This window comes from Trachurus trachurus, assembly GCF_905171665.1.
Source record: "Trachurus trachurus genome assembly, chromosome: 13".
Lineage (NCBI taxonomy): Eukaryota > Metazoa > Chordata > Actinopteri > Carangiformes > Carangidae > Trachurus > Trachurus trachurus.
Genome location: NC_139892.1, coordinates 23,492,200 through 23,517,621, shown reverse-complemented (window position 1 = coordinate 23,517,621; position 25,422 = coordinate 23,492,200). Strand labels below are relative to the sequence as shown.

General features: G+C 42.1%; 2 protein-coding genes across 3 annotated transcripts in view; one reads left to right on the top strand and one right to left on the bottom strand.

The window, feature by feature from the left end:
• The window catches only part of mark4b (MAP/microtubule affinity-regulating kinase 4b), a 57,421-nt gene extending 49,264 nt beyond the window's left edge, over positions 1–8,157 (top strand). Inside the window, exons 16-17 of one of the 2 annotated variants that reach the window (XM_083985042.1) lie at positions 3,032–3,076; positions 4,953–8,157. In XM_083985042.1, the coding sequence (XP_083841168.1) occupies positions 3,032–3,076; positions 4,953–5,286 (379 nt within the window). In that variant the 3' untranslated portion in view covers positions 5,287–8,157. The remainder of the gene's footprint in view (positions 1–3,031; positions 3,077–4,952) is intronic. The other variant, XM_083985043.1, reaches the window with a different exon arrangement.
• Positions 8,158–8,733: 576 nt separating this feature from the next.
• Positions 8,734–14,459, bottom strand: ckmb (creatine kinase, muscle b). The gene is made up of 9 exons (XM_083985045.1): positions 14,161–14,459; positions 12,491–12,603; positions 12,123–12,219; positions 11,715–11,869; positions 11,040–11,172; positions 10,754–10,925; positions 10,164–10,287; positions 9,504–9,693; positions 8,734–9,322 (listed from the first exon to the last, which is right to left on the bottom strand). The coding sequence occupies exons 2-9, from the start codon at positions 12,581–12,583 to the stop codon at positions 9,144–9,146; spliced, it is 1,143 nt and encodes a 380-aa protein (XP_083841171.1). The 5' UTR covers positions 12,584–12,603; positions 14,161–14,459; the 3' UTR covers positions 8,734–9,143.
• Between the last annotated feature and the right edge of the window lie 10,963 nt (positions 14,460–25,422).

Sequence of the window (25,422 nt, the reverse complement as noted above, 5' to 3'; positions counted from 1 at the left end):
CTGTGAAGATGTGTGTCTGTTTGTGTGTGTTCCCTTGAGTATGTGCATTTACTGCAGCTCAGCTGTACTAGTCTGAGTCATGTAATCACCACCACATGTTTGTCCATGCTGTTAACAAATCAGCAGTCCTGCAGCAGGGCTGCGGGCTCTCAGGAGAGGGGGATGGGGCTTTATTGGGGTTTTATACAAGACACAGGCGGAGGTAAAGGATGAAGAGTAGTGATGAAGACAGAGGAGGAGAGTAAACAACTCATCTTTCACCGTTAAAATGAAGCAGTGGTTGTGTAGTTTAGTTTGCGTGTATGATTTAAAATTATCAATATTAGAAAATGCATGATCTAAATACTTTAAAAGCACATGTAGTTTTTCGAGTTGAATCAGAGAAAAATGATGCTTAAAACATTAAACAAAGGAGAAATATGTGCCCGAGACACTAAGGTTTATATAATAACAAAGAGCAGAGTCAAGCAGAAGATGAGACAGGTTTTCTGGTGAGGCCTGTTCTGAAATGTGGTACTGAGAAAGGCAGGAAATTGATGACTGAAGTAGGATTAGCTGAAGGGAATGTGGAGACAGAACAATGAAGAATTATAATCATAAAATAATTTAATGCGCTACAATTACCAGGGCGGCAGCTATAATGAGTTAATTATCAGTTAATCTGTCACTTTTTTTTTTTATCAATCGTCCAAAATTGCCCATCAGAGTCCAAGGGGACATCCTCAAATGACTTTTTTCAGTCTAAAACCCAAAAAATATTTGGGTATTTAGTTATAATCATAGAAATATTGGTGGGGGAGCAAATATTCACATTTGAGATTTATTTTGTCCTTTAAAAAAACTTAAAACAATAAATTCAATATCACAATTCCTTTTTAATTAATATTTGTAGGTAGGTTGGTTGTCACAGGGTGAAGAGCAGGGATATGATGGGGAACAGTAAAGTAAGTAGTAAACTGACTTTATCACAAACTTGGCATAACTCCACTAGCTCAGCCTCAAACTTGTAACCTTAAAGGTACCTGGCGTACGTCTGGGCCCTTTGCAGGAGCAGATGCTTGTGAAGCATCTCAGCCCGCGCCAGTCATCCTGACTGACTGACCCAGCGTCACTGCTGTTTTAAATCAGGATTAGTTATGTAACTGGGATTTATCCTTCTCTGAAACAGGGATCTTACACAGCGCTCCCTCAAGATGCACACCGATTGTTCTGTTACACTGCTGCTATAGCTTCTCCGTCTGTCTCTCACCCTCTGTCTTGTCTCTGCTTTCATGTCTTCCTCTGTTCTTTCTCTGCTCTTCTGTCTCGGCCGTCAGCTCTCAGCCTTCATACAGATCTCACAGTCTGCCACACACACTGCACAGTTTATAGACAGTCTCTGGCTCAGAGCATAAGAGTCTGTCCAGCCTGTCACTCCTTACTCTTCATTTACAAAACACCTGGGCTGATTTGTCCCACTGTTAGTTGTCCATCTTCAGTGTGGTGGCACTTGTCTTGCCAAACGCGGCACCTTGTTTCTGAGGGATGCAGACTAGGAAGGCTCTAGATGGGACAATTAAAAACCATTTACATAATTACTACTGTACAACAGGTTTAAGGTGTGGATTGATAAGAGATCAGATTACAAAATGTAAATTATTTAGCTAAACATTTATACACCAACCTCTGTGTTTTTTAAATTCAACAATATAATGGTGTTAAAAGTCAAATCCTCCCGTCAGGACTAAGGTTCAGTGGTCTTAATCCAGCAGGAATTCCCCTCCAAAATGATTATCATGTTGCCATTCATTCATAAATGCTGATGCATATCTCTGGTGATCTGTATGGATTAGCAGCATTAGACCTCTCCCTGTGCTGTGAAGTGACGCAGCGAAAAAACCTAGACACGTAGTCTTACAATGTAATTAGATCTGATTAAAACCACTTCACTGTAGCAGCTCCTGAGTCGGATCCAGGCCCGTGTTACAGTAGATTTTATTTTCAGCAAAAAGAAAAAAAAATCTGTCAATGAAATCTCACTGCTAGCCTCTCCAGGCCACCCCCTGTTGCCAGGTTGGTGGGGAAAAAGTCAGCAGTGTACTCACAGGAAATGGCAACAGCCACCTCTGGTGGGGATGAAAGGGAAGTGCAATGATCAGCTTCAAACTTCTGCATCCCAGTCGTAGCAGGACAAAAGGGAGGATCCCTCATGACTTACAGTTCACTCTTTTCACATTTTCTTATGTTGTAGCCCGATGCTAAAATCTGTTCAATTAATTTTCTCCTCATCAAACTGTAATTCAATTAAAGATTTGTATTATGTATTAAAAATAAAGCTGAAATACCAGATTGACATATTGTTGGCAACATTAGCAGCATCGGTGCTGACTGAATGAGTGTGCTGTGGGAGTTGTTGTAGTGAAAGTAGGAAACAAGCATTGGTCAAACTGTACCAGGCCAACAGGCTGTTTGAACTGAAGTTAGCATCAGCCATACCTCTCCTCTGGTGTCCGACGTCTTATTTGATCACAAACTAGTTATCCCTCAGTCAGAGCAGAACAATTCAGTTATATCACTGTGAGTCCAATATTATGCAATGATGAATCAATGTAGAAAAAAATCAGCAGATGAATGGAGCTGTTGTGTTTTACTTCATCCATTTGTGGTTTTCCCTGCATCAGATTTGTGTTTGTGTCACTCACTGCAACACACACACACTGTATCTGCTGTCTGTTGATCCCTGACAGTTTGCTCTGGGTTCACTCACTGTGCGTCTGTTTTCTCCGTCTCCTTTTGTTTCCGTGGCGACTCTGACATGTTGTTGTTGTTTCAGAACCATCCAGTTGTAGTGAGTGTAGGCTGGTGATGATCCATCTGTGGTTTGAGGATGAGTTGTCATGTTCTGTGTCGTTGACGTGGACTGATAAAGCTGTGCTGCTGATTGTCGCATTAAAACCAGAAGTGGGGGGTGGGGTGTTGAGGGGAAGAGGGGTCGGTGTGAGAACACGATTGGCCGATTGATTCCTAACAGATACGTTGTCTTCTTCTTGAGGGTCACAGACGAACCTGAGAGAATCAGCAGATCTCCGGTCACAAGGTGAGTAATCATTTACACTCTTTCAACCACCAGACCAACCACAGTATCATCACTATAGAAACTGACACCTACTGTATATCAGCGTCTGTGTATGTGTTGGCCAATAATAACAAGACACGGTCAAATTTGCGATAACTAAAACAGTGACACCATAATATTGACCATTCTCCCTCAATTTCTTCTGTACTATCTTTTTAAGAACACAGTTCTCTCATCAATATACACAGTTCTCTCATCAATATTGGTAGTTTATGTATGTGTTACAATAATACCTGTAGAATCAACCTGAGGTCACAATCAATCACAATCAGTTTAGCATCTTCTGAGAGGATGCTAAAGGCCTTCTGTCTAAACCTGAATGACACATTGTGTGTGTCGTCCATAAGAATATTATTCCCATTAAATCTCTGAAGAAAATGAACTCTTTATACATACATTTTATCTATTTTAATGTATGATACATTTATGATTAGGAACTAATTACTGTTCAACATAGAAAAAACTTGTAATTGCTATAAATAAATACTTTGAAACCCAAACATCAATAACCACCTGACCTATATTCATTCTGTATCTGTATATAGCAGCAGACAAGCGCTAATGATTGATATTGACTTTGATATTGTTGCTTTTTCGTATCATTTATTTGAGGCCATGGCTTTATTGCTCTGCTGACAAAATAATTGCTTTTCACTCCTTGGTTGTAAAACAACCACAGCAGCTCAAAGGAAACCAAGTATCTAACATCATCATTATTTTTGCAACACTTTGTGCCTTTGAGTTTTGATCTAATATGACTGCAACACAACCATTTTAGCTTTGAATCACCATCAGTGACCAGTGACTTGTTTTAGCTCTGGGTTAAAGGCTAAAACATTTTCTGAAAGAGCATTTTCAAGTCTTCAAGTCAACAACTGAAACCTTCAATATACAAGTTGCATTGATCCCTTCTGCTCTAACTGTATTTATACTGTTTTATTTTAGTCTCATCAGTCTTATCAGTATGTTACTAAAGGTGTTACATACTTCCTCTCAGCCTCAGCTGTTCCAACCCAGTGTCAGTCTCAGGCTAAAAACAGCAGGTAAACCAGTAGCACCAGTGTTAACACTGACCTACAGACTGTGGTGTGGCCCTAGATGCTGAGCGTGGCTCCTTGTGGTAGATGATCCTGTGATGTTTGATTGAAATGGGAAAAAAAAAGAAAATAAATTACAGTATTTTAATTATATAGTTGTTATTGTGCTCCAAAGCAAAGTGTTAAAATGTATTTGTATGGTGTGCTATCAATTGCACACATTTTCATAAACAGCCATCACTGTTTATAAAATATAATCAATCCCAGCATGCCCCTGAACCCCCACATGAATAATACATTTCAGGTAGGAGTGATTGCCTTATTCCTCTGTTGTTTTTTTGTACATCCACCGTGTGAAAGACGACATGTTGTTGACTAGAAAATACACATTTTCCTGTGTTGACTGTAACCTAGGTAGCAAAATGTCTGCATCCATTGATCTGTTTTAACTGTTTTTTTGTTCTTCTCCCCTTTCCCTGACCATTCATTCATTCATTCATTCATTCATTTATTCATTCACACAACCATTCACTTGCCTGTCTATTCACACATCTACCTCACTCAAACACTCAATACATTAACTCCTTTGCCCTTAAATGTGTTTGTTCGTCCTCCTACATTCATATCTGATCTCACCCTCTACTTCAACCTCTGACCCCCTCCTCATACAAACATCCCATATCAACCCCACTTTGTCCCTTCTGCTTCAAACCTTCATACATTTCCGGGTTCTTCCCCCATCTGCATCCCTCCCTCTCTCCCTCTCTCCCTCCCTCACCCCCTTATCTTTCCTCTTCCAGTCGCCATCTATCTGGGCATCAGAAAGCGGCCGAGCCCCGGACCCCCCGATGCGGCTGGGATGTGAGGGTGCGGAGCCCTCGCGACCCGGCCGAGGTGGTGCTAGCGCTGCGTGAGGCGGCACAGGGCTGTGGCTGCCAGGTCCATCTGGCCGGGCCTTTCCTCCTGTCCTGCACCCACGGAGCAGCCGGAGCCCGGGTGGCCTTCGAGGCCGAGGTCTGCCAGCTGCCCAGCGGGCTGGGCCAGAGCAGCGGTGTGAAGTTCAAGCGCCTGTGGGGGGCACCGTTAGCCTTTAGAGACATCGCCACCAAAGTGTCCAAGGAGCTGGAGCTCTGAGGGCGACAGGAGGCGGGGCAGATGGACGACGGAGAGGACAGGTTAATGAATGAGGAGGGATGAGGAGGAGGAGGAGGAATGATGAGGCAGACGCATCCCCTCCTCCTCTTCCTCCCTGGGCTTCACCTCATCTGATGTGGCTAGCGATGCCTCGCCTCCGCCAAAGACCCTCTTACTCTGATGCCACCGATCACAGCCAGACAAACAGATGCACAGACACGGATAGACCGCCATCGGCAGACTTATGATGACCCCTTGACCTTGGAGCTGTCAGTGACCCACGACTCCTGCTTGAAAACACGCCACCACCTCCATACGATGTGAGCCCATGGAGTCAGACTGTTGTTGTTGTTTTTTTTCATGATTTCATATTTGATGTTGATAAGGATGCTGTTGCTGAGAACGATGGAGACTGATAATTTGTTGTTGTTGATGTTGTTGTTCCTATTGTATCATATTTGTCATCATTCCTTTTTAAAGAGCTGCTATTTAAAGAAATCTTTTAATTTTTTGTGTATTAAGTTTATTTTCTTTCTTTAATGCTTTTAAAATGGGCAGAGGTTTGACACCTGTTTGTCATCCTCGGAAGCAGACGTCACACATTCACGGAGGGAGGGCGCAGTCTGACCTCCGGCCTCGAGAGGGAGACATGCAGAAATGCTGAGACTTGTGACAGACTGAATGAAGCACCCCAGCCTCTCTGCCCATCCATTGACAAAGCCCATTTTACTGCTCAGTTGGGATTTTGATGTTCGTTTGCACCATTTCTGATAAGATGTTGTCTCCGCTGGCGAACGAGTTGCTATGAGACGAGCAGAGCTGCCTAATAACACAGGACCCAAGCTGAGATGTTGACCTCGATAACCTTACCGTGTCAGCTCATTCTCAACTTAACCCAATGTTTAGTTCTCTGCCACCAGCAAAACATGTCAATGGTTTAAAGAGCAAAGTAGAGTTTTCATTTTATTTCACAACAGGATGTCTCCGCCGACTGTGAGCAAACAAGAAGAGCCACTCAGCATTGTTGTACCAAAAAAAAAAAACTAAGCAGGTTTAGCTTTTGTATATTAGAAGAGCAGGTTTTGTCATCCAGTCAGAAACCTATACCCTATTTAACGAACATCACCTCAAGTAAATGAAGTCAGCATTTAATTTTACTACATTTTCACCCATAAGAAGATTTTTCTTAGCACATATCGAATGTTTTCGTGCATTTGTCTGTGCAGCAAATGCTTAAAAAACTCATTTTCTGAGCAAATATTTGATTAATGGTCAAATGGCATGGCATCCAAGGTTTTATGTGGTGTCATGGTAATTCACCATTGTATCATACAGAGTAAAAAAAAATTAAAAAGCTCACGTCAATCCTCTTCCTGTGAAGCCAGTGCAGGTACAATTGGGAAAAACATCTTCATCCAGCCTGATGATAAGTGACAAACTAAGCAGCCACAGCTCTGTACTGTATATGGTTTTTGTTTGTTCAGTGTAATTCGATCACACACACACAAATTACTGTAGCTCATTCTGGTGTAAAGTAAATGGAGGGTTTCACTACAGTATTAATATACTGTGTTGCCTGTTAAAATGCCATCGCATACACTTTCAAGCGTAGTGCAATACAGCCACAAAGCCAAGAATGAAGACTTGAAAAAGCAGCGATTAAGACTTAATAGGGCTCCTTGTTTTATTTACCTTTTCTCTTTTTGATATCGTGGATTTGTTGTTAAATTCGTTGAGCACTTTTTTTTTCTTTTTAACTGTGTAGCTTGGAGACATAATGTGAACTGTTCTGCCAGAATTTTAATCTTTTCTTTTATTAAATTGTTTTTAAAAATCCAATTGTTTCACACATCTAACGCCAACTGAAGTGAATAATTGATGCTCTGAATGCCTTTCTCTCTTTCACCTACATGCACCTAGTGACACTTGGCTTCATTCATCTCCGCAGTAAAACCAACTCGAGTGTTGCCTTAATGTCTCCAGGCAGAGGTGCCATTTGACTCCACTGATGCCACAGTCATATCAACCAAACATTTGGAAGATACAAAATTTCTGAAATACTCATGGTTAGTTGTCTCCACAACATTTTTGTCAGGTTTTTGGGTCTCAGCAACACTTTTGATTTATAAACTGTAGATGTTTCCCTCTGTTGAGCAATCAGGCTGCAGCATTTATGAGCGGTGTACGACTGTTGACCAATCAGATCCCGTTACTACTGTAAGAGGTGTATGACTGTTAACCAACAAAACTCCTGCCTCATCAAGCCAGTGTATAAATCAAAAAGCATGCAACATGTGCAGTCATGAGGCAGAGGGTTAGGACCAGAACGTGACCTTGAATGACCTTTTTGATTATTACATCTTCTTTGATAACCAGAATCAGCTCATTGCAGTTTTACGTCTTCAACAAACAAATCAAGCTGCTGGAAATATTGTCACGATCTCCCACTCTGCTCCTCAGTTACAGCGTGCTGCTGTGCAGAGCATTATGATGTCACAGCGAAGTAGACCTATGACTTGTGGATCTAAAATGCTATCACTTTGTCTTTTTTAATCCTGTTGAACAACATCTGTGTTAAATTGTGTCATATAACTGTATCGATTCTTTAGTTACATCCAAAAAAAACAACAACATGTTTTAGAGGTCAGAGGGACCTTTGACCAAATTTTAATCGGTTCGCCTTTTAGTCCAAGTGAATATTTGTACTAAATTAGATGAGATTCACACTGACTGTTCCTGACCTCATTGCAGAACAAATCAACCAAGACTACAAAACAAAAGACTAGAAAAAACACACACACTCCACTGAGCTACATCCGTCATGTGCTGCTGCATCCACACTGACAACTCCAAAATCAAAAGGTTGTCGTACTTACATTGTAACTCTTTAAAGCCAAGCAATTATAACTTGTACTTTCAAAGTATGCAGCATCTAACAAAAGATGGAAAAGGAAGAGTTTGATGTTGCAGCAGGTTTGTGATCTTTACGGCCGTAAAGTCGATATATTTATCTGTTTCATGGGAGATTTCAGCTGCAGCACGTGTCCACCACTGTCTGAAAATGTGAAGCTGTGATTTAGGGCTAGTTTTTGCATATTTTTTTTTTGTGTACAACTGGGCCTCACTCTCTGAACCTGTTCTCTAGATACAGTTAGGGCCATGCTTTAAGGCTACCGTTCTGTTGTAGTGTGTTTGAAGCTGTCACTGTTATCAATAAAAGTTAACTTATGGGCTAAAATTGCGGAAATGATCGACCTGCAATCCTGCATGTCTCCTAGGAAATAATGTGTGACACAAAAATAAAGGCTTTCAACCTCTTTAATATTTTTTGTCATGTATGGACGTCATGTTTTTGTATGAGGTTTGATGAGTGAGTGTAGTGTGAGTCTGCTCTGAGTTGCAAATGATCCATGTGTGTTTCTCATAAAGAAAACTTAAGACAGAAGGTTTGATTGTTTCATGGGGCATAGTTTAATTAACCAGTTAAGTTATATTTTACAACCAAAAAAAATTATTTTGGTGTGTATACATAGCCACGACCAGACTATGCATGGATTGATCCCAGGATGTTACAGAGAAGATGGGCAGAGCGATGATAAAAGTGACATGAGCTTAGAAAGAGATAGTGAAGAAAAAGCAGGAAAGTAAAAGATGAGTAAGATTAACAGTGGTAAGAAAGAAAAGGAAAGAGTGGAGAGAAAAGTTGAGCCTCCTTTTGACGGAGTGAAGTAAGCAGAAAGTAGCCAGGTGGCCAAGACCAGTAAGATAACTTTACAACAAGGCTACCCGTTCATTTTTTTGTAATATAAAAAAAAACAAACACAGACAGTCATTCAGTCATTGGTTGTCTGTTCTATTTACTTCTGGGCGGGGATCATGCCATCGATGGACTCTCCCTTCTCCAGCTTCTTCTCCATCTCAACCATGAGCTTGACACCATCAACCACCAGCTGGACCTGGTACACCTCGGAGGAGCCCAGACGGTCAGCGTTGGAGATATCGAACACGCCACCCACGGAGGCTGTGTCAACACCACCTGCACAGAAACAAAGGGGAGAGGAACAAATCCACGGTCAGAAAGTGGCAGCAGGAGGAGGAGAAACCTGCAGCTTGCTGACTGTTGTAGTGTAAACCCAACAACTCTCAAACCATCTGTGAACATGTTCATCTGTTGCTGGCATTGAAATGGATGCGTGACTTTGTTCTGATTTCAGTACCTGTGCCGCGCTTCTGCAGACGCAGCCTGGTCAGGATCTCCTCGAACTTGGCGTGTGTGCTGAGCTTGGGCAGCTTGACGTGCACGCCACCGCGCAGGCCAGTTCCCAGGTTGGAGGGGCAGGTCAGGATGTAGCCCAGATGCTCGTTCCACATGAAGCCGTGGTTGTGCTTCTTGAAGATCTCCTCAATCTAAACCCGCAAAGAGGAAAGTGAGTTTGAAAGAGTTTCATATGAAAAGTTTATGACAGTTAAGAAGACTGCACACACACACACAAACATCATCATTGATTTTTCGCCGGCTTTGTTGTAAACAAATGCACATGACTTGCATAATTCCCTACTGTCTTTCTGTGTAATATCTCATGTTACAACATGAAAACCTGAGACTTATATTCAAGTAGGCCTATTCTAAATATTTTCTTTTAAAATTTAGCAGGTGCACTCTATAGTCCAGAAATGTAAATTCACTAACATATGGGATACTTTTACATATGGGGGGGGCATTTTGAGCATATTTGAATATTGGGGGGGGGGGGGGGTGTCCCCCCCAATGTATATGGTAATTACGGCCTTGGTGAACTGGCTTTAACCCCTGCACCCGTGTTCCTGGTTGAATCATGCTCATGTGTTTGTGTCCATATGGAGGTTTTGTGTGTTACCTTCTGCAGACCGACGCAGAAGCGCCTGAAGACCTCCTTCATGTTGCCTCCCTTCTGCATGGAGATGACACGCAGGTGATCCTCCTCGTTCACCCAGACCAGGAAGGTCTTGCCTTCGTTGTGCCTGTTAGAGGAAGAAATCCAGCTCAGTTTCACTCAGTATTTATACGTCACGGTTACATTACAATCTGCAGTTTTTGGGGAGAAATCTGCCACAGAGAGTCTGAGTGGTATTAAGACGAAAATGTGAGTGATGTGACCCACAGTGGTGGATTTACTGAGGGTGGGTTTGTGGTTAGTGAGCTGTGGCCACATTCATGACATACTTGTTTTTAGCCGAAACAGGAATAATGAGGATTTTCTATGTGGGCCGTGGGAGACAGTGACAGATGGTGAAAGTGTGAGAGGTTGGCTTGGGGAGGCCATCTGGGAGATTTCAGCTCAGAGGGAGGGGGGTTATGTTTTGCTGGTGTGATATGTCCGTCCAATTGTGTTTACATAAAATCTTTAAAAAAAAACAGATCAGGGACGACCTCATTTGTGATCACATCTTCTGTTTCACTTCCATCCTGTGTGTCTGTGTTTCTCACCAGATGCCTCTGGCGTCGGGCCAGTCACGGGCCATACCAGCGCAGGTCAGCAGGGGGGACACGGGCTTGTCAAACAGGAAGTGGTCAGCGATCAGCTTCTCCTGATCAGCGTCGGTCATACCGTCCAGGGGATAGTACTTTCCCTTGAACTCACCCTCCAGGCTGGCCAGAGCTAAGGGGAAGGACGGAGGAGAGGTGTCAGTCTCGGTCACAAACATTTGTGTTGCTTGTGAATTAGTGATTCTGAGTCACATTGACAGATTAGTGTCATCAGTTTGATAATCACCCTCAATGGACAGGTTCTGGATGCCTCTGCGCTCTCCACGGCTGTTGTGGGGGGGCAGGGTGAATCCCTTGATGCTGCGGCCGGTACGGACACGGCTGGACAGCACGTAGTTGGGGTCCAGGTCATCACCACCCTGAGAGAATGAGGCAGGACAGAAAAACACAACAGACACATTATTACTGGATCGACCACTTTAGGTGTGTCCTGCAAAACACACAAAACATCTTCATCAAGTTGACAACATGTGTTGCAAATTCTCACAATGGAAGTGTTTCGAGGAGACACAAAACTATGTTATAGTTACAAAACTATAAGTGATGAAGATGTTTCCGAGTTTGTTCCTGTTTTGTATTGTTTTGCAAGTGTTTTTCTTCAGGTGCAGTGTGTTGAGCTCTCAGGGCCACCGTACAACGTTCAAATGAGAATTAACAGCACATGTCTGGTGGTTTCAGCAGAGAATATGAGCACAGTAAATCCAGTGTTTTAAGTGTGCCTTTGTGAGCTAATAGTTTATTTTAATAAAATGTATTTAAAGAATGAGCCAGTGTTTGGGGAGAAATTTAAGCTTGAAGTCATGTGGCCTCAACAGTCAGTAAATTAAAGGCTGTCAGTTTGCTGTGTGGATTCACCAACGAGCCATTTTCATTTTCTTGAATCACCATTGTCTCTCCTCACCTTCAGGTTCTCGAAGTTCAGGTCGGTCTTGTGCTTGTCGGTGGGCTTGTAGCCGCTATGACGGTCGGAGATGATGGGGTCCAGCAGATCCTTGAAGACCTCGTAGGACTCCTCATCACCAGCAACGCAACCAACGGTCATGATGAAGGGGTGGCCTGATCACAAGGCAGAGGACGAGAAAAGACAGTGATGTTGTGAGCTAGTTCAACCATGAAGACTGTTCACAGTGAGTTTCTGTTCCTACACCACATGGGGTTCCTGAACACATCAAATAGAAAACTTGCCAATCCTCTGATGTAAATGTGATAATGTATGTACTATACTATATATTGTATATACTAGAGATGAATGTGATGATATATAGAGTTTGCTGTTTGTGTAATCTCTATGCTGATGACTCTCTCTTACCGGGGTTGTCAACACCGGTCTGGATGACGTCATCCACGGTGAAGCCACTGGGGGTGGATTTGCCTCTCAGCTTGCCGTAGATTTCCTTGGTCAGCACCTACAGCAGATGACACATGGTGCAGGTCAGTGACCATGTGACTTAATGGTGTGCTGTATGGCAGCTGAGTATCTTATACAATGTCAGGGCCTCTAAAAGCAGCAAGGGAAATCATGCTACATGTGACCTCTGTCTTTGAGGTAGCCTCATGTGTCAGAGCGTCAGTAATCTGAGAGGCTGCCTGGATCATACTAATGTCACGCTACAGGCTGCTGGTCCCATGTATCTGTGTGTTTTGAGTGTGTGGTCGTGAACGGAGCAGGAGTTGTACCTTGGCCATGTGGTTGTTGTGCAGGGACAGATCAGGGAACTCATCGTCCGTTGAGAACTTCATCTTGTAGTCGTTGTGGCAGTTCTTTGCCATGGCTGCAATTCTTACTCCGTCTGAGAGGAGACAAGGGAAAGAGGAGAGCAGGTGTTATATCTACAGTGGGTCGCTCACCGAGACTGCAATGTGATAGTCACTCACTTATTATTCCATATTGTGCTCAATAATGAGCAGATGTTTTGATCAGTCATTTGAAGTTTATTTGTCACACTAATGTAACAGAACAACCTGAAACACAACACAGTGATGTGGTACCATGCTCCTTGTCTGGTGTTTCTCCAAGTTTCTCAAGGGCTTTGTCAACAAGCCTTCTGGTGAAGAGGAGACACCTCCTCATTCTGTCCGTCTACTTTTCTTTCTTTCTTTCTTTCTTTCTTTCTTTCTTTCTTTCTTTCTTTCTTTCTTTCTTTCTTTCTTTCTTTCTTTCTTTCTTTCTTTCTTCCTCACTCTCTACATGCTTCTCTCTGGTCTTCCCTGCCTCACCACCTGCACCCTCCCTTCACAGCCAATGTTATTTATAGTGTCACTGCGGCCCCACCAACCCCCCCTCCTCACCCCTCCCTACCTCCCTCCTTCCCCTCAGCCTGCAACCCCCCACCGTTGAGCTTCACTACATTATGACGACTAATTCTCTTTCTGAAGTTGCTGTATTCACCCTAAGACCGAAGCTGACTTAGCAGCCAATTATACAGCAGTAGGTTTACTTTTGTTCAAGAGACAAAATACTTTATATTGATATTATGCTCCTGAGAGTAAAAATAGCAGAAAGATTTCAATGTATAAAAATCAAGGTGGTACATTTAGTAAAAAAACAAAAAAAGTTATCTTCAGCATTCAATCATCAAAGCTTTGTGTGAACTGAAAAGGTTTCCCAAAGAGGAAAGAATGTTTTTGTATGTTCTTGCTCCAACATGCATCATGCATCATCATCTTGGGACTTAATGATCCAGTAGCTAAACTCCAATTACTTAAAGACAAATGTCTAAATGCAAAGCTGGAGTGAATGAGCTGCAGCTGCAGAATCAGTCAGAATAGACGTGCGGGGTCAGGAATAAATTTACAACTACCAGCCGAGCCGTCACTCTGTGTCTATTTCCAGGTTGATGCCTCTTACTGTCAAAGGTCAAAACGCAGTTGTGTCACTTGCTGAAGGTGCACCAGCAGAGTGATGACACCTGGTACACTGAAAGGTCAAAGTGTGTATATGGCTTGTGGATGGTTTCTTGACTACATTGAGCGCTCCTAAACTATTCACAGTCACCTCAAACCTGTCCTGCTAACGCCAGCAACAGCTGATAGATAGTCACAACTGTTTTGGCCACACTGCCATTAACGCAGCTGTCCCCTCATCAGCAGACAAGTGGTGCCCACATCCACAAAACACACAGCATTAAGTCTTTCAAAACAAACAAAACAAAACAAAAAATACCTAAGTTTCAGGCTATAAAGTGCACTAAGAGCAGAATGACCAAAGTAGATTTTAGTAGTTTCCATATTAGGAAGAATTGTGCAAAGCCTCAGAGGAATCCAAGACGAGAAAAGGTTTTCATGGCTCCAGAGTCCACCAATGGAGGAATCTGTCTGACAGATATTTGTTGGTTTTGGTTTTTTACCTGCTTAGGAGAAAAGAAAGAGGTAACAGATCCCGGGATCAGATCCTGTCCACGAATGTAGGGGTTGCCCAACTCTGCCAGGTGAAGGACTTAAGTATTTATACCCAGACCTTTGCCCCGATTGGCTGACTGGGCTTGGGGTCCCCTCATTTGATTGGCCACAGGGGGTCTTCTGTGCCCGGGTGAGTTTCTAAAAGGCAAGAACGAACATCACAGAACACTCGAGACGAGAGACAAGGCAACAGCTGCAGCTGCCTGCTCCAACCTTTCACCCTCAGCCTGCTAGAGCTGCTCTCATGGTTTGGACACTCAGTCCAGACCTTCATGCACATGTATTGTACTGAATCTCTCCTCCATGTGTCTGTCCCCTGTGAGTTGATGAGACAGAGTAACTTGAATAATGTCTGTCACCATATTTTGTTAAAAATAACTACTTTGTCTTAGATTACATCATAGTAATATTTGCAATTACATATTGAGTTTCATTGAGTCGTGGCTCATTCACCCACCAATCTGCTAATTGGAGGTGTCTGCAAGTGTGAGTTGAGGATACTTGTTACTGGTCCCTGTGTGAAATGTTATGTAGTCATACATAGTGACAGGCTGTGCAAACTCAAGACATTTGGCAAGTCAGAGGAAGGAAAACATGAACTCCAGTGTTTTTTTATACCTCAGTATCAAAGCTTGTGAGTAAGTGCACAAGTATCTCAGCATACAATTTATGCTGAGATGTGTATTGATCGACCATGTGTATCACATGTCATCAATGTCATGACGTGTGTTAGGATACAACGCTTTGTGTGCAATGTAAAAGGTCATTGGTCGAATTGGGGCTCACATGGGGTTATTCTCAGACTCAGATTTTGCTTTTGTCAAACCTGAACTGCACAAGTGCCAGTGGTATTACACACCGAAGGTGATGTGATAGGCCCCAGTAATCTACCCGCAGACAGATATTAAATCACACTCACATCATGTGACAGAGCAGACGTTGTGGGGCGGAGCTGAGAGACACAGTGACGCAAAGAGCAGTCTCACATCACATCCAGGTTTCCCCACAACAACTCAGCAGAGACCTGGAGGTCAGATATTTCCTGTTATTTGATCTTTCTATCAACTTTTTGTTGTTGTTGTTTTCTATAGATTCATTATTGATTATATTTTGGTGTAATGTACATATTCAGATACATACGTATATTACATGTGTTTTTGTAGTGGTAGGAGTTGTGTAATTAGCACTAACATTTTTTTAAAGAAATGCACAGCAATGCTCAGTGCTGTTTTCGTGTATCACAAAGTTTTGTTTTGGCCTGTTGATACACTCTTTTTGCATTCATGCTATCAGTGGTGGACAGCACACTGGGAAGCCAGGGTGTTTCCTGGTTGCCTGCCAAAGAGTCACTTTGGCCTTTACTGTGAACTGTCACCTAAACCAGTGATAACAAACCAGAATGAGTGGAGGGATGTCCTGCATCACTTCACCTGGGTATGATGACTCACGGTGTCTACACACTGCTGCAGCTGCAGTCTGTCCACACTGAGTTAGCCTTTGATAATGACCATCAAATACAATGATCCAGTGCTGCTGACCAGAAGGAAAAGTCTAAAGCAGTTACATGATTTCTGTTTAACCCTGTTCAGAGTGAGTGAGAGCAAGCCACTGGAGAATGACTGCCCTTCACGTAATGCCCTGTTAGGTTATAGACATTAATGATAAATATACCACACATGTACTAATATATTTCTTCTATGACTAGATGGTAAAGTGTAGCTTTCACCCGTAATACCTATGCAACTGCAAAGAAAATGTTGAAGAAATATTATCAAATTAAAACACAAAATATGTGTAATAGATAAATATTGTAATTTAACTTTTTTTTTTTCATATTTAGCCAGATTACAACATTTTTATTTTGTACCCTGGCTGTTTTCCCTCCCAGATTAAAATAGCGGCCAAATTTAGATTTACCCTGGTACCTGTTAGACTGATAAACCGAGTTAACCTCAAAATCAGAATTCTGATGCATGGTTTGTGAGGGCGGCCTTGGGCAGCAGTCAAATATCTGGCCTGAAATTTTGTCCTGCATACTATTATTATTCTATTATTATTTTTGAGTGCATTGCTATGCTGATGACAGTCAGCTGTATGTTGCAAATCAGCACAGCCCGTTTTTAATCATGATAAACTTGCATTTTCATGTTACCAAATAATGGATGTGCATTAAACCAGCAGTGGTTGTATCCATCTTTTCAGTCTGTTTATGTAACTTAAATTTTGCAGGTGAGAGTTGTGTTGATGAGCTGAGTTCCTTTGCTCTAAATCAACACACTGGCTCCAGTTTCACAGCTGTGGCCTGACCGTCCTCACATTATGACACTCCAAATTAGTCTTTCTCCATGTTGCTGCTTGTTGCTCATCCACTGTGAAAACACTCATATGATTCAACACACAAATACACACCTACTTATTACCATAATGTCCATTTACAAGGGTGTAAACATTGTGACCAAGTGATATCTGACTGCAACCACATGCGTATGACTTCACATTTTCAGTTTCTGATTTATAAAAACTTTGTTTTGTCTATTTTCTTCATTACAACGCATCCCTTCACCATTTGATATGAAATGCTGCTGCTTGCCTCACTCACTGCATACCCAACTGCCACTGGGGACATACAGTATAAAGTTATTGACTGACTGATCAATTTTAAATCTCTTCTCATTTTTTTTTCCTTGATTGGCTTTATGTCTTCAGGCATGGCATGGCACTTTGGCACAAATTGAATTCTGTATTTAAATAAACTCAATAACATTTCATGTTATTATTCAGACTCTAGTGGCCTATAGATGTTGTTAATTACAATCAAGACCTTGTTGTGGGCTAGAAACTCTAATTTCCCCACTACATTCAAACCTCTGTCAATAAAACTCAAAGGTCACACTTGACTGACGTGCAATATGTGCTGTGTGTGCCTCCTGCCCATTCAGACCAGTTAGTTCTGTAGCTCGGATACCACTGTGGCACAGTTCCAGTACCCCAGTTTAGACTGTCACTGTATCCCTCAGCACACCCACCCCCCTCGCACACGCAACAGTTGCAACCCACCCACAACAGAGCCAAAGACCCCCAGATCGCTGCAGCTGCCCTGCAGAAACAGGCACCAAGGACAGTTATGTAACCACCAACTCTGTGTGAATAATTTATCATGATGTACAAGAAATCAAGATGGTTATATATTCTATGGGGCTAGTTCATACCAAATAGCATGATATTGAAGTGAATATATATTTAAATGTGTTGTTGTGAATGGATGTTAGGTAGCTCTGGTCCATTGATTGTGTGTGTGCACATACTTATGTGTAGGCCTACATACTATATATACATGCAGGTGGTGGCAACTTGCAGTTTGCTGAAATTTGTTACATCACACGTCCATTGAATTCAACCTTTAGGAAGCTGCTGTTTCCCACATTTTATCAACCTTGTTGGAGCTGGTGTGATCACTGATTCCTATTCACAGTAAAGGCCATAGGGAGCAGTTGAGAGTTACATGCATTCACGCATTCACACATGGGTGCTGCCAGGAACAGCTGGCACTCTTGACGCGTATGTGTGATGTTTCTATTTGCATTACAGTATTCTTATAGCTCCAAAATTTGCCCTTGTGGTTCTGTACATAGGGAGAGAAGCTGTTTGATGTGAAACCTCATGATGTAACAACAAAGTGGTCTGAGTCTTCAGATCTCTACTAGAATCAGCAATGATGTTTAGGATTCATGCCTTCTTTGGATCCCTCTGATTTGACCAGGACTAAGTGTTTCAGACAAACAGTTGGTAGTTTGAAGAAACTTAAAATAGACTCCAGGCATTTGTAAGATGACTCTGACAACATGTGTGCATGTTAAGTCTGAGACATGGTGAAAAGTGCTGCAGTGGAATGAGCAGGGCTGAATGTGGAGGGGTGGTGGTGTTGGAGCCATGGAGATGTGAGGTTTCATGTTTGTGTGTACACATAAGTTTATACTCTACTGGTATTCATGGTCATGTGTGTTCAGGTACACGGAGATTCAGGTTACTACAGTAAAACAAATGGTTCTGATCAGGGGAGACATGGTTCTAACCTGAGATGGCAGCTCTCAATTTAGGCATGTTGGACATGTGACATGTGACATAATACTAAACAAGACTAAAAGCTATTGGCTGTTACTGACATAACACACCCGAATCATAGGCCAGACTGTCAGTGTCCTGTTGTAGGAAAGTACAAGGCTTGGACAGGAGTGTGACAGGAAAGGGAGTCCACACAAGGGCAAACTATTACAACTTATTGAGAGGACAAATATGATACATTGCTGTGGAAAACAGCACATTAAGCAAAGGTGGTAATGTGAAGATGAGTGTGTGCTGCTGTTGGTGCAAGAGCAAAAGATGGGCCTGACATAAATGGATGAGTTGGAAGGGGGGAAACAAGTGAAGGCACAGGACAGCTTTTATAATAGTCAGTCAGGCCCAGGTGAACCTCCATGACAGTGGGAGGGGCTATGGTCACAGGGCATTTCCACTTCATATGTGGGCTAGGTTGGTTGGCAAGATTTAGAAGATAAACTGTTTTACTTTGAGTGAAATGAAAATAAATATTGCAGCTAAATGGTGATGGAGCTAAAGAAAAGGCCTTGCTATTATGTTTGAAGCTTGACAGAGATGAGTGCTCAATACCCTTCTCTCAACAGTAAATCACCCTATTTATTGACACAAGACATAATCAACTCTGAGACAAATTCAGAAACAAACATTTTCAGTATAGCTCATATAGAAACTGAATATTCTTCTATGTAATTGGGGACAGGCTGGTTCTCGGCTGATACTGACTACAACAAAACGCTGTGATTGAAACCAATTAACTGTATATCTGACAGGATTATCAGCTCGTTTGTGTCGGTGGCTGAGTAATCTCTCCGCACAGAGTGGCTATAGGAATGTGATCACAGCCATCCCCATGAAATTGAATTAGATCTCTTTATTTGGCGTCTGAACTCTGAAGCAGCTCACAGGTTGGAAATGTCAGCAGGTGGTGCAGCAGACACCTGCTGACACTCCCAGAGCAGCAGCAACAACAGGCAGGAGACTCACCTGTTTTTTTTTGTCTGTGTCTGTGTTTGCTTTGTTGTGGTCACTGGACACTTTGATTGTATCTTTATTTAACTTTCACATGTGAAATGGGCCAGGTTTGTATGTTATGCTTATAGTAGTGCGTGATTTATTTCTCAAGGAAATGAAATAATACAAATTAGTAATAAAGATAATAAACAATAATTAAAAACAAACCGACAGAAAAAAACCAAAACCAAAAAAACAATCAGGGAACAACAACAACATCAGCAAAAAAATAAAAATAAAAGAACCATAGTGTTTTCACATGGATGTTACATACACACTCACACAAACACTTGATGGGGGGGGGGGGGGGGGGGGGGGGGTTCTGCGCAATTAATCAATCATCAAATTCTTCAGATTCTTCATTAATGCTGAGTGATTCGATACGATCTATAAAAGGTTGCCAAGTTTTGTTAAAGGCTATTAAGGAACCCCGATGGGAGAATCTGATCTTCTCAAGTTTAACACAATATCGGATCTCATGTAGGCTATCCAACAGTTATGCGTAGGGGAGGATATATGTGTCCATTTAAGGATAAGCCTCCTGGCTAATAAAATCGTGAAGGCTATGACTCGTTTTGAAGCGATAGGCATGTCAGTTTTTCGAGGGACCCCGAAAAGGGCAGTGAGGGTCGGGATCAATCGTCCCACCCAGGACTTCTCCAAGAGTGTTAAAGGAGAATTCCGGTCATTTTTTGACCCCTAAATCATTGTCCTGATGGTCACCCAGTGTTGGGGGGAGCAAAAAACGCGACTGAAATTGATGCAGGCAAACCGGAGTTACACCATGCTACCTGGCACTCAGAATATCAAATATAGGTTAGCGTTGTCGCTATCCTGAGCACCGGGTAGCCATGGTGTAACTCCAGTTTGCCTGCATCAATTTTAATCGCGTTAATCGCCCAGTTTGCGTCTGCCATTGGTTCACAGCAATTTGAAAGCAGAAAAACTCGGAAATGCAATTTTACACTTTTCTGCTGATATGTCCTCTAACATCAGAAAAATACCACCGGAACATGTGAAAAGCACGAAAAACATGATTTTCATCAGATGGGGTCTAAGTTAAGTAGGCTATTTCTGTCCAAAACGAAGACAATTTGGGGCATGACCAGAGCATATACATGTGGTCTGCTGCCGATTGTTTACATCTATTGCAAGAGTCAGATCTGTCCTGACCTTGGTCGTCATAGTTACAGTAATAAATACATGGACTGTCTTGTCAGCAGGAAACCTACCTTCATCTCAATCAATGGCAATACTGAGCAGGACATATACTAAAAACACTTTTTTTTCTTCAAAAATATATATATATTTTTTTACACATCTTTAATTAGCATTATAAACAACTGATATTTGGCACAATTGGCCTTAAAGTTTTTATGGTAACACCACATTTTTGCCATAATTCTCCAATATATTCTCTTAAAATGGATTAAAACAGAACATTTTTGAATTTTTTTTTTTGACCAAATCATGACAAAAAAATTTGGCTCATGTCATTGACCCGTTTATTATGTGAACCATCTGCACTCAGTAACATTATACTGCATTTCAAATTTAGGTTTTTTGTTTCTGTTTTTTTGTTTGGATCGAATTCATGTAATTTCTGTGTGTGTTTTTTTGTGAAGGTGATGGTGGTGGACTTACAATGAAATGTGAGCAACCTGAGTAATTTGTGGGGGGGGCAGGGGGACACGGATGATCTGTGGATTTCTATCTTTAGTGCCACCTCACCAGGTCCTGAGGTTTCCAGTGCCAGTTCTCCTGATTGAATTGCATTGACTCAGCTGTCAGTGTTTCTGACCCTCCTTCCATCCCTCCATCCTTCATCCGTTCATCCACTGCCAAATGGCCAGAATGATCACATTCATGTTACCTGACCAAAGCAGCGGGATGGCCGAGGAGAAAAATGAACATTGGCCAAGACAGTTGAAACAGTTGAACTCTGCAGACTCATGTGCATGTGTGTGTGTGTGTGTGTGTGTGTGTGGGGAGAGAGAGGTAGAGGTGTGTGGGGTGGGGGTTGTATAAGTCTTTAAGCATTGTCTGCTGTACATGCATACCCCATAGGTCTACATGCTGTATCAATGTTATGTCTACCATCATGCATGTGCTCCTGTGCATCACATCTCTAGGGGGTTTTCCATATCTATACCCCCCCACCAATGTTCCCTCTAATTTTCAAAACTCCTGAGCAGAAATTCAACTCCCCTGATGACCTGCTTGAGCGACTGTGAGCGAAAGCTCAAGCATACACAGTACGTCCACATGCTGGTGCTATGCCCTCACCTCTCCAACTCCAAATATCAACAGTTGGCTATTACTATTATGATTAATAACAGATTATTTTGACAACATTACCTAGGCTACTCCATATCTAGGTCAGTTACAGTTAATGATAACAAAATACAATATTGTTTTGGCAAAATAGATTTTGCATTTATTGCCATATGAACAATATGAAAAAAATAACTAACATCAAGTTGGTGTCATCAACTCTTGGCACAGAAGCATTTTTTATATCAACAGTAGTAATAATTCTCAAGCAAAAACTTAAATCGTAGTTGCACTACAGACCATGGTTAAGGTCATACATTTTACAATTCGAAGCGCACATTAGGGAGAAATAAACAGTAAACTAGTCGGGGATATTTGAGTGTGTAACTTTTTTTGTCTTCTGAGCAAAGAGGTGGGGAGCAGTGTGCAATTGCACAGTAAAACACCTTAGAGGGAACAGTGCCCCCCCCCCACACACACGCACGCACACACACACCACCACCACCACCACTCCTCCTGCTGTCAGCTGTCTGGTGCAGTGTTGCCAGCGTGCAGTTACACCACCTCTCAATCTCATATCAGGACTGATCTTAACTTCTGTGCTTTGCAGCTTAGCAGGCTTTTATCTAACCTTCTCTTTCGCGCATGCACACATGCACACACACACACACACACGCACACACACACACGCACACGCACACGCGCACACACACACACACACACACACACACACACACACACACACACACACACACACACACACACACACACACACACACACACACACACACACACACACACACTGTTACTCCACTCTCTCTCTCCTAAGTTTGTCTTTTGTCACTCACCTGCAAACCTACAAACTCAACAACATAAGATATGAGATGTCGTTATTTGCAGCTCCCCTCCTGACAATAATCACATTCTGTGTGTAGAAGTTAAAAAATCAGAGGAGCATAAAGACCGTATCATGTTTGTCCTGTTTGCCCTCAGAGGACACTTTTTGTTTGACCACTTTGGGACTTTGTTCGACTTTTATTATGTTTGATTGTTTTGGATTTGATAGGCCTGTATTTACTTATAACTTAATTTATTATATAGGTCAGTGGCGTTCACTGTATGAGTAGCTTTAGGAGGTTTAACTGATTTAGAAAGGCTTAGCTTTTCACTGATGAGGTTTTATATCAAAGCTCTCCACAGTTTAACTGTGTGATGCCCATATCAACTCATATTTAGCTAAATAATATTATGGAAATGTCCATCAAGGCCCAATAACACACATAAAATAAAGTGTAGAGCTTTCTGAGAGGCTGGAGCATGGATCAAGTGGTCCTAATCTCTTTGTAATTTCACTTATGATTTTATATATATACAAGAAATAAAGATAGATAAATACATACAAATATTTTCACAGTAACAGATGAGCAAATAAAGTCATGTCTATTTTCTGCAGTCGGGTCAGAGGTTGAGGAAAGAATGAACTTTGACCCCCAATGCTTTATGGGAAATATTTGGTGGTCCTGCATAGTTCAGTGACACTAGAGAAGTGGAGTTCACTGAACACTACTTGGTAAAGGAGTTTTAACATTGCTATGAGCTGTATTTGTAAAGTTTCTCACTAATGTGCCTTGTCATTAACTCTGATAGATCCCCCTGGAGGGTGAAGTCAAATCACTGAAGAAAACCTTTGACACTGGACAAGCAAACTCGGGCTTTTGAATCTCATAGTTAACATACTAAATGCCGACACATTAAAATTTGTTTTAATGTGAAATGTAACCCTCTTCTTCCTGCCCTTCCCAGTGCAGCCTTAGTTATGCATGATTAGCATTTTTGGCTCAGATTGGTCTTTGTGTCCAGTTGTCCTGCGCTGGGTTGTGATGAATGTAAGTGACTGTTTCCAATTCAAATTATATGATTAGTCATAATTATAATATAGTATTTTGTTATCAGTGTCTAATTGCTGTCATCAGGGGCAAAACTCTGCACCTGAGAGAACAGACTACGTGTTGGCTCTTTAAACTTGAGTGTCTTAGTAACAAACCCCTGTGTCTCATCATTGAGACTCTAAAAGCAAATGGTGATAGAGATGATGTTAAGCACAAAGCCTGTAGTGTCTGAGTGATTGTTGATGACATGTGAAAAAAATAATACTCATCAGTGGAAAGAAACCTATGAATGTGACATCACCATAGTTTCTGTGAGTCCATCACCCAAGAGAGACCAGAGAGAGGCAAACACAACATGGACCTGCAGGTCTGTGAAGGTTCAGCTACAGTCGGCTCTCTACAGTCGGGGCAGATGAAAGCATGTTATGTTATGTTTGTCTGTATTGTTGCTCTGTCACTGGCTCCATGTCTGTGGTACTTGAAAAGCTTTGTGGCAGTGATGATTTCAGTCCAACTGAATTATTGATCGGACCAGAAATGTTTTTTAGATCAAAGTCTGATTGACATGAAGTGCAATTTATAATCACCATAATCACCACCTGCACTAATAACGGTTAACTGTGGACACAGCCCTGATGGTTCACAAGTGCATTTCTACCAGTCATACTTTTCATATCTAGTCTGTGGGTGGGGAGCCTGGGTGTGTGCAGGGAGCCAGGGAGGAGTTTCCCCAGGGACCAGTGACCTTATATGGCTGGACCCTGCCTAAACGCCCACCACAGTCAGTTGCTACCAAACAGCTGAGCTGTCCATCAACCGACTCATATAACTGCCACACATAGGCGCATAGGAAACAGAACACAGACACTCACAGGTTTGATGGTTGCAGTTTGTTCGTACTACTCTCTCTCTCTCTCTCTCTCTCTCTCTCTCTCTCTCTCTCTCTCTCTCTCTCTCTCTCTCTCTCTCTCTCTCTGCACATTTTCATTTATTTTGCCTGCACGGTAGCACACTTCCATCAACAGATACCACTAGGTGCCCTTTGTTTCACTTAAACCCTGCAGTCATTTGCATCAACAGCATGCTAGTACAATGAATGAATAAAAGAAAAAATAAAACCATTGATAGGACTCAAAGACATCAACAGAGGAGCCAGGACAAATGACCGAGCAGAACTGCAAGTGCCAGAGTTCAGGTTTCCTCTGGGACAGTGCCTAGCCCTAACTCAGTGACTGTTCCTCTTTTAAAGCCACATATTGCATTTTTGTTTTGATTACAACAGCCCCCATTTATTCATTTTATTTTACATTTTCAGTCTTTTTCTTTCTTTCTTACATATCCATGCTTTTTACCCAGCTTCCTTTCATCCCCATCATTCCTCCACCCCCCAAAACACACCTTCCCTCTTGATTAGTCTTTTTGAGAATGACTTTCTGTATTATATTTAGGCATGATAAGCCAAAAAAAATGATTTTTTGGCTTGGTAGCCATGCCCAGCCAGACAAACACATTGGGGAAAACAATGAAGATGAAAGAGAACAGAATGAGACAAAAGATGAGGCACGGATCCTGCAGCCTAACTGTAACACTCAACATAAACACACAGTGTTTGTTCTTTATCTCCTGTTTGTTTACAGTGGCTTTGTGTTAAGCTGCTGAACTGTAGTCCCTCTGACTCTGCTGTAAAATCTCACTGTGACTCCAGTTGATTATGTCTTGAAACCTCGTTTCTCCACCAGCTTATAGCTAATGTGACTTTAATAAGACTAATGCTGGTTCCACTCTACGACCTCAGGGTCACACACACACACACACACACACACACACACACACACACACACACACACACACACACACACACACACACACACACACACACACACACACACACACACACACACACACACACACACACACACACACACACACACACACAGA